General features: G+C 36.8%; 1 protein-coding gene across 1 annotated transcript in view; it reads left to right on the top strand.

Moving 5' to 3' along the window:
* slc6a3 (solute carrier family 6 member 3) overlaps positions 1 to 7,748 on the top strand; it is a 20,332-nt gene extending 12,584 nt beyond the window's left edge. The window contains exons 9-15 of the mRNA XM_051130314.1: positions 413 to 525; positions 1,518 to 1,646; positions 1,765 to 1,864; positions 4,860 to 4,960; positions 5,053 to 5,220; positions 6,605 to 6,676; positions 6,977 to 7,748. Of these exons, the coding sequence (XP_050986271.1) occupies positions 413 to 525; positions 1,518 to 1,646; positions 1,765 to 1,864; positions 4,860 to 4,960; positions 5,053 to 5,220; positions 6,605 to 6,676; positions 6,977 to 7,000 (707 nt within the window). The 3' untranslated portion in view covers positions 7,001 to 7,748. The remainder of the gene's footprint in view (positions 1 to 412; positions 526 to 1,517; positions 1,647 to 1,764; positions 1,865 to 4,859; positions 4,961 to 5,052; positions 5,221 to 6,604; positions 6,677 to 6,976) is intronic.
* The last annotated feature ends 2,036 nt before the right edge of the window (positions 7,749 to 9,784 follow it).

The following is a 9,784-nucleotide window of genomic DNA, read 5'->3' on the forward strand; positions in this document are numbered from 1 at the left end:
ATGCTGATTTGCTGCTCAACAAACACGTATCAGTGTTGAAAACATTGCAGAAACCGTCATCCATTTTATTTTTTTCATCCATTTTAGGATTCACAGAAAAGAACAGTGTTTATTTGAAATAGAAATCACATTATAAATGTCTTTACACACTTTAGTCACTTTTGATCAATTAAATGCATCCTTGGTGAATAAATGTATACATCTCTTCATTTTTTTATTTTATTTATTTATTATTTATTTATTTTTTGGTGATTGCATATAACAATATACAGTGTGTTGGTGAATCACTGGAACTGATGAAATTGCGATATTCAAATAAATTTTAGAATAATACAGCGTCTTCAGATCTGCTTTCATTGTTTTTTAACACAGTGTACGTGGAGGTTGAATTTTGCTGTTCGTGTCTCTCCAGGTCCTGGTCTGGTGTTCATTATTTACCCAGAAGCCATTGCTACACTGCCGGGTTCATCAGTGTGGGCTGTGATCTTCTTCATCATGCTGCTGACTCTAGGAATCGACAGCGCCGTGAGTCTCATGATCTCGACTCATCTGATCTCAAACACTAGAGTTTGTCAGAGCGTGTAGAGCAGTATATAATGCATAATGCATTCACAAATCTCTACACTATTGTCACATTCTGGGTCACATAGTAATGACCTGTAGTGACCTGAAGAATCATTACATAAAGCAGGAATAACTTAATATTTTTCATTTAAAACTGTATTGCATCTGATCAGCAACTTCAAATTAACGAATGCGTGAATGTAAATAACAAATTGAATGTTTTGAATGTTACCATGTTATTACCATGTTATTACTGCATTTGCCACTTTTTTAAATTGAGAAATTCACTGAAATTTCTGACTTTTTTTTGTTTTTCATTGTATGAAATTTGTAAGAACATATAATCAGAAAATTACCAGTATTAACCCACTGAAATGAACAGAATTTAATGAAATTCCTTGAATTTATAACTCATGATTACTCAGAAAAATATCTTAAAAAAAAAAAAAACAACTTAAATATAACTCTATGTATAAATTTATTTACTCTATAAGAGGGGTGTCAAACTCCAGTCCTGGAGGGCCGCAGCCCTGCAGAGTTTAGATGCAACCCTAATTAAACACACCTGATCCAACGAATCAAGTCCTTCAGGCTTAATTGAAAACTGCATAGTATGTGTGTTGGAGCAAGGTTGGACCCTAACCCCTGCTGTGTAAAGTTGTTTCACTTGATAAACATGTCAATCAATCAATCAATCAATCAATGAAAATTCAGTCCCTAATGTGTATGAGATATGGGGAAAAGGCTAAATATATTTTTATTTGAAGAAGTTTTTGGACTATTTTTGGCACTCCATACATACCCAGTTTCTTTTTTTATGTATCTCTTCTGAGTCAAAATGGACCTGAATGAGGGTTATTGCTGTAAATGCTGATGACTGGAAGCTGACGTACACAGCGCTCAGTCCTGATGAATGTCAGCGCTGTAACTGGATCTGAATGCTGTTTTTTCAGATGGGAGGGATGGAGTCTGTGATCACGGGACTCATCGACGAATTCAAGTTTCTGCACAAACACCGAGAGCTCTTCACGCTCTTCATCGTGGTCTCCACGTTCCTCATCTCTCTCATCTGTGTCACGAGCGTACGTGAGACACAAACGATCCTCTAATGAGCTTTCCATCTGATTATGAAGAGTGAGTGCGTGGAATCTCTCGGCTCGTCTTGATCTGCTTTCGCCTCGTCTCTCTGTCTCTCCGCAGGGCGGCATCTACGTGTTCACGCTGTTGGACCACTTTGCCGCCGGGACATCGATTCTGTTTGGAGTGCTGATTGAGGCCATCGGCATCGCCTGGTTCTACGGTGAGGCTGATTGCTCGTCCTGCATGTGCGGTGAAGCTGATGTGGCATTAGGGGCTGATGGTCTATCAGACGGCTGTGCTCCGGGGCCGCTGGCGCTCATTAGCCTCCCGGAGCTCTGATATCAGCCGTATGGACCCGTATCCGTCTGGAACGCTCTTCACAAAAACACCTATCAATCTGACATTTGATTCTAACTCCAGATTCAATTTTGGTCTAGTTGTAAGCAAGAAAACATTTCTTATTTTCATTCAGTTTAACTTGATGTGCTAAAATAACTCTAAAACTGACATAAAAACTAATGCAAACTAAAAAACTAACTATTAAAAACGCTGACTAATAAAAACAACAAAATGACTAAAACTCTAAATAAAACTAAAGTGACAGTGGAAAATATACAATCAAAAATGAACTTAAAATAATAATAAAGCCATCTACACTCTTAAAAATAAAGGTGCTTCACAATTCCATAGAAGAACCTTTTTTGTCTAAATGGTTCCATAAAAAACCTTTAACATCTGAAGAACCTTTCTGTTTCACAAAAGGTTCTTTGTGGTGAAAGAAAGTTCTTCAGATTATAAAAAAGGTAAGAAAGAGATGGTTCTTTAAAGAACCTTTGACTGAATGGTTCTTTGTGGAACCAAAAATGGTTCTTCTGTGGCATCGCTGTGAAGAACCTTTAAAGAAACCTTTATTTTTAAGAGTGTGGTCAGTCTAAAATCGGTCTACTACAGTCTGCTAATACTCTAATGAGTTAGTTGACATGTAGTTAGTTACTTACATTTGTGTTCAAAGTGGACAGATTGAAAGTGGATCAAAATAAAGTGTTTGTCTAAGCACTTTTTTGTTTGTTTGTTTGTTTTTTACTTTTGGCACTAACTAGACTCTTTTGCATCTGTCTGAAGTGGAAACAAAAGTGGAGCCACAGTGCCTTGCACAAGCGATTTCATTTCAGTATTTAGTCATCATTTATCACTTTATCAAAGATTTACGTTTCACAGATATACAGTATCACAGCTTTTTTTTTTGTCTTGACTATTATGAGACTATTACGGTTACATTAGATGGGTGCGTGTTGAACATTAAGGTTAGAAATTCTCTTCAAATGTTTCCGTGTAATTCACGCATTGACTTTCTCCTGGAAAAGCCATTTCTTTGCCTTTGGCGAACTGGCATGCGGTCGCAGGAATGTGAACTTTGCAAACAGACCCGAGGCAGCGAGTGATTCCTGTAGACCTGAACTTCAGCGTGACTCTGTGAGCCCTGGACGGTCAGATCAGTCCTGGGACAGCGAGAGCAGCGTTTGACCTGTGGATGCAGAGCGCCGGGTCACAGGCTGCTGCCGCTGCTGTCGGTCAGAGCGGGACACGCGGGCCCCGGGCTCCACTGGCCTTTCTGGAAGCAGCATTACCTGCTGAACACCTGCGCCTTTGGCCCTGAGCTCTGCTCGCGCTGTCTGCTGCGATCAGACGTCAAGCCTTGATCAAACCCTGCGGCCACACAGACTCACTGAGATCACCAGACACCAGGACGCTTGCTTCATGAAAACCAAATGGACCACTCATGTGAAGCATGGTTTAATGCCATCAGTACTGCCATATTCACATATTAAAATATGTTGTTTGGTCAAGTGCGTTTATGAAGAAGGGACTGCGGGGAAAGCTGTGATATTTATTAGGTTTTCCTTCATAACTCCTTTCCTTCGTGTAGATGGCTACCGCAAATTGGCAAATCTACATGCCAGTTTTGATATACCGTTCGAAATATTTATATCAGCCAATACAGTTCAAACGTTCATTTAAAAAAAAAAAGAACTTAGTACTTTTATTAACCAAGGATGCATTGTTGATGAAAAGTGACAGTAAAGACATTTATAATGTTACAAAAGATTTAAAATTAATGCTTTTGAACTTGCTATTCACCAAAGAATCCTAAAAAATAAAATATAACGGTCTCTACAAAAAATATTTTCAATGTTTTCAACATTCAACATTGATAATCAGAAATGTCTGTTGAGCAGCAGATCAGCATATTAGAATGATTTCTGAAGGATCATGTGACACTGAAGACTGGAGTAATGATGCTGAAAATTCAGCTGCGCATCACAGAAATAAATTACAGTTTAACGCCTATTCACACAAAAAACAGTTAGTTGAAATGTAATAATATTTTACTATATTACTGTTTTTATTGTATTTTTGATCAAATAAATGCAGCTTTGATGAGCAGAAGAGACTCCTTTTGTAGGAGTCGACCATATAAATGCTAAATATCGTGCCGATATTATCAAGCATGTTTATGATTATCGGTATCAGTTATTATTATTCTTAATTTTGACACAAATTTTCATTTTTACACCAGACATATATATATCAGTTCAAAACATTGGTCATCGGTCTACTTGATGTGTAATAATCTGTATCGGCATCATCCTTGAAAAACATATCGGTTGACTCCTAATCTCTCAGATTCCAAACTAGACTTCTGAGAAAGGACAGATCAGAGTTCACAAGATTTCAAAGTGTAACAGTTGTTGTAACAGTGGTTGGACAATTGTAACACTTGAAAAATGTGTTATATAAACTATACAAAGTAGCCAGAAATAAACGCTCATTTTAAAGAAGAACGTCAGATGGATTTAGAGGCTTTTGCATCTGAACTCTTTATATATATATACAGTAGTCAACATTATTACTAATATATATTGTTAATAGTCAAATAATTCAATCGCCTGATATGTAGAAGATTTTGAGGAAAAGCAAAAGTAATTTCCGTTAGTCCGTTTCCAATTTAGTTAAACAATTTATAATTCACACCTGCTATTATAGTCCACACTCACAGCCGTAGTAAGAGTTTTGATTTGTGTGGCAGGAGCTGCATAAATTCACCAACAACATCAATAGACATCATACAAACTTTGGATTTAATTGCATGAACACTTTGGAGCAAATAAGTGGAGCTACACTTTCTTGGTGTTGACCTGCATGTGTGTGTTCAGGTGTGGATCGCTTCAGCGATGATATCCAGGAAATGATCGGACAGAGACCCGGCCTCTATTGGAGACTCTGCTGGAAGTTTGTCAGCCCGTGTTTCCTCCTGGTGCGATCACAGTCTGTCAAACTTAACACAAATATCATGAAACTCCTTTAGATATCATGAACTTATACTTGTTTTCTCTTCCCTTCACTCAGTTCATGGTTGTTGTGAGTTTTGCGACGTTCAATCCTCCCAAGTACGGCTCGTATTATTTCCCCACGTGGGCGACGATGGTGGGCTGGTGTTTGTCCATCTCGTCGATGATCATGGTGCCGCTCTACGCCATCTACAAGTTCTGCTCTCTGCCGGGAAGCTTTTGTGACGTGAGTATTTCGTATTCTGCAATACGCAAAACACTTTATCAAGTCAAGCCACATTTATCTCCATAGCGTTTTAATAATAATACTAATTCAGTTCATCTTTAAGCAGCTCTACAGAAGACAATATAGTTATTATTCATATCAGTCTGTTCAGATTTCATTTTCAACCAGTAGTGTCAGAGCCATTAAACCATTAATGTTACTGAACAATAATATTGCACTGATTGGACTAAAACTTACTGACTTTGCTCCAAAAAATCTATACTTTTGTATTTTTAGAGATAAGAAAAAAAAAAAATCTTATACATGTCTCACTATTCTGCATGATCACCAAATCTTGGATTCAGTATTTTTGTCAACTTGTTTTCTTGCAATTAGCACTGTTTTTTTTTTTTTTTCTGTTGATCTGACCTCGTTGATCTGAGCTTATGCACCTCAGTTTTTTAGCATTATTTTGTGGATAATTTTGCCAATGTTCACTCAAACAGTGAGGTGAATAAGCTCAGATCAATGATAATATGATGTCATGAGAGATTTACAAGCAATTTTGGTCACACTTTATTTTAAGGTCAAGTTCACACTATTAACTAATTATTAATTACGAAGTTTTGTTATGGGGTTTAACGATTAAGGGATCTAAATTATAATCATATGGCGTTAATATGTGACCCTGGACCACAAAACCAGTCATAAGGGTCAATTTTTCAAAACTGAGATTCATACATCACCTAAAAGTTGAATAAATAAGCTTTTTTTATTGATGTATGGTTTGTTAAGGTTTGATAGGACAGTATTTGGCTGAAATACAACTACTGAAAATCTGAAATCTGAGGGTGCAAAAAAATCTAAATATTGCGAAAATCACCTTTAAAGTTGTCCAGATGAAGTTCTTAGCAATGCATATTACTAATCAAAAATTAAACTGTAATATATTTACAGTAGGAAATGTACAGAATATCTTCATGGAACATGATCTTTACTTAATATCCCAATGATTTTTTTGGCATAAAAGAAAAATTGCTCATTTTGACCCATACAATGTATTGTTGGCTCTTGCTACAAATATACCTGTGATACTTAAGACTGGTTTTGTGCTCCAGATTCACATATGAGCTGTATAAGTGCTAATGAACAGCCAATTTGCTAGTAATATTCATGCCAGTTAATAGTGAGAATTGTTCCTAAAAATACAGTGTTGCTGCCATTTTTTTAAGGCCGGTCATTTTTTGACCAGGAAGAGCACATTTCAGCACAGCACCAAGGGTTGAACATTCATCACTGCACTGAAATGATACTGCATGAATAATAGCTTTGATTATAGTAATGTCGCTACATTTGTCTGGTTGTTTCTGTGATTGTGTGTGATTATGGTGCGCTATCCTGACAGAAACTGGCGTACGCCATCACTCCAGAGACTGACCATCACCTGGTGGAGCGTGGAGAGGTGCGGCAGTTCACGGTAAGATCCCATTCACAGCATCGTGGGTGGAAAACAGCAGACAGCTGTTTCATGTGTACGGCCCAACGAGGAAGATTACATAAATTTAATGGGTGAACTTTCAATTATGCTAAAGTGACATTTTACTGCAGCGTTATCGCAGATCCACGCTTTCAGAGCAGTCGATCCTCAGCGCAGATGCGATACGCTGTGATTGTTGTGGCCTCACTAATGTTGGAGTCTTCAGTGATTTCTGATCTGATTTCTGCCGTTTGCATATTTTGGGTTTATGCGCTGTATGGATTGACTTGTTTCTCACAGCTTCATCACTGGCTGGTGGTTTGAGATGATGAAGATGATGATGATGATGATGATGATGGAGATGATGACGGCACACGAGGACTCGCTCCACGAGGGAAGCGGCGACGGAAGCGTATTACTAGTTGTTTCTTTCTTGCATAGTCGGACATGTGACTGTTTCGTGACGTCGATCACAGTGTGGTTGACATTCTGTCAGTATCAGTTTTACTCTCACTATACGATGACTGTTATGATGGCTGATGTTGTCCCCACTGACTGTTTGTTTGTTTATTTATTATATCTTTTGTTTGTGGTCAGAGTTCAACTGAGCCTTATTGATAAATGTGATTGAAGTGTCAAAAACTGTACAAAAGACATCTTTAGCAACACTAAAGTTTAGAGACGTGTAAATAGTGCTATTGCAAAAAATAAATCTATCATCTTTGTGTCTGAGAAGTGCAAATGCGTTTACGATCGAACAAGATCACGACAAAACGGTTTCATTTCCATGCTCGCTTACAGCAGAAGAGATCTCTTTAGATCGCAATAAGGTTTATCCGTCGGTCACTACATGTTTGCAGAATTGCAGACAATCAGAGAGCTGTTTGCATACTTGTTTGCTTTTAATCCATGCAGTGGTTTTACCTTCCAAACCAATAAAACACAGCAGCATTTATGGGATTCCTGTCACGCTGAATATTGTCATCCACAACTGTATTACTGGACTGCTGGAGTTTAATTTACATGAAAGTTTATTACGAATATTTGAAGTCTTTAAATTTAATGATTTCAGTGCCTGCTGAAATTTGTCAACTGCTGAAATATGTCAATAAAAAGTGTTTATGTAAAAAAAAAAAAAACGTGTCAGATTCATTTTTTGTGGATGAGAAGTGCTGATTTTAACGATGTGGTCATATTACAATATCTCAAAGCACAAACCGGTGTCAAGATTCTCCTGAAACTAATTCAGTTTGGGATATTTTATTCCACTGTATATAGTGTGTAGAAAATCAAAATAGAGTCCAAATCTACACAGTACTACAACTTTATATTGTGTGGGTGAGAAAGTATTTTAAGAATATCAGAGTAAATGAACTGTTAGATTATCTCATGCTTTCTGCTTGTTGTCTTTGTTGTCTTACTCTAATCTACTGTACCACACCTGTTGTTTTTATCTATTTGTTCAAGGTTTGATATGTAGTCAGCTTAAATAACAGGATACTTCTGAGGAGAGGTTATTCATATGCCAGAATTTTCTGCTGATATCACATTTTATATAAACACGCTTTGTCTTATATGACACACATTTAATATTCTGATGGCAACAAGAATGCATTTTTTTTAACATGAACTATATCACTTTTCAGGCTGTTCTTATATTAATTTAACCACTATGTATGCCAATTAGCTAATCATGAAATGAAAAACGCACATTGGTCTCCTAATCTAATTGCTGTGAACTGATCTAGGCCAATTATATAACAGAACATAACAGATTCAAAATCTGTTCTGCAAACAGCGTCTGTGTGAAAAGAAAATCATTTAAATCAGGCTGTAAAAACATGCAAACACACACAGAAATAATTTCATGCAAACGTTACTGGATTTACCAGCTTTATATGGGCATGACAGGACCTAAAAATAAAAAGTGTAAAAAGTCTTGTCTCAGACTTATATTATAAGATCATTACTTTTAACGTGTTTTCCTTTTAACATGCTGTCAATAATTTAAACATTTATTTCAACCCACAATATTGACAGTATTGTTCACAAGGTTCAAACTAACACACACACACACACAATGTACCAACCTATTGAAGTACTGAAATCTGTTTTGTACCTTTGTAATACACTGATAACCACCAAAAGCAGGTGGTGATGAGAAAGTCACATGATGAACCAAAACCCATCACAAACAGCTTTTAAATATGAACACATATAGAAGGTGCACAGTGTCATTCACACAAACACTAAACACCATCATGGTAACACACATCGAAATAAAAAAATACAAAAACATTCATTTAACAACATTAGATGTAACATACAACCCTAATGTACAAAACGGATAAGAAAATGTAACACAGGGAATTTATTCACTGTAAATTTTACAGTAGCGTTTTTACAGTTTTTTACTGTTAAATTCACTGTCATTTTTTACAGTGTGTAAAACACTTTATCACTTTATTACATAATCTGTATATATATATATATATACATATATTACAGATTATGGACTCATATTTAAGTGAAACATGTCTTAATGATGGATTTGTTTCCTAAACACACAGCTTCAAGGCATTAACTGACGGATCTCTTCTTCTTCAGACTCTTTCTTCAGCTGTGTGATTGAACTCCCCAGGTCTTATTCTCTGGTGACTCCTTCTGGACAATTTATTTCACCTATCTTGCCTTTTTCATCATATCACTTTGGTCTATTTTTGAATGACCTCTATATTTTCAATGAGGAATACATTCATTCCTGTAACCCTGTCTACCTGTAGATACGTATCTCTCTAAGGTCAGAAAACATTTTGATCTGCACATGCTTTGACAGCAGGTGTTCTTGTTCGAGATGGCGTTGTACACGGCGATCTTCATTTCCAGGTAAGTCGTCAACATCACCAAACAGTTAAACCAGCACCAAACCAGCTCTAACCAGCATAATCCTCCCTGTTCTCAAGGGGAAACTAAGCCGGTCTTTTCAGCAGAAATCATGCTGTGATGATTAGCTGCTGCTGCTGCAGAGCAATTTACCCAAATATACCTGTGTTTGTTTAGAAAAATGACCATTTATACTTTCATTTTTTAAATTCAGTTTTCACTCAA

Source organism: Labeo rohita, chromosome 16 (assembly GCF_022985175.1).
Source record: "Labeo rohita strain BAU-BD-2019 chromosome 16, IGBB_LRoh.1.0, whole genome shotgun sequence".
In the NCBI taxonomy this organism is placed as follows: Eukaryota; Metazoa; Chordata; class Actinopteri; order Cypriniformes; family Cyprinidae; genus Labeo; species Labeo rohita.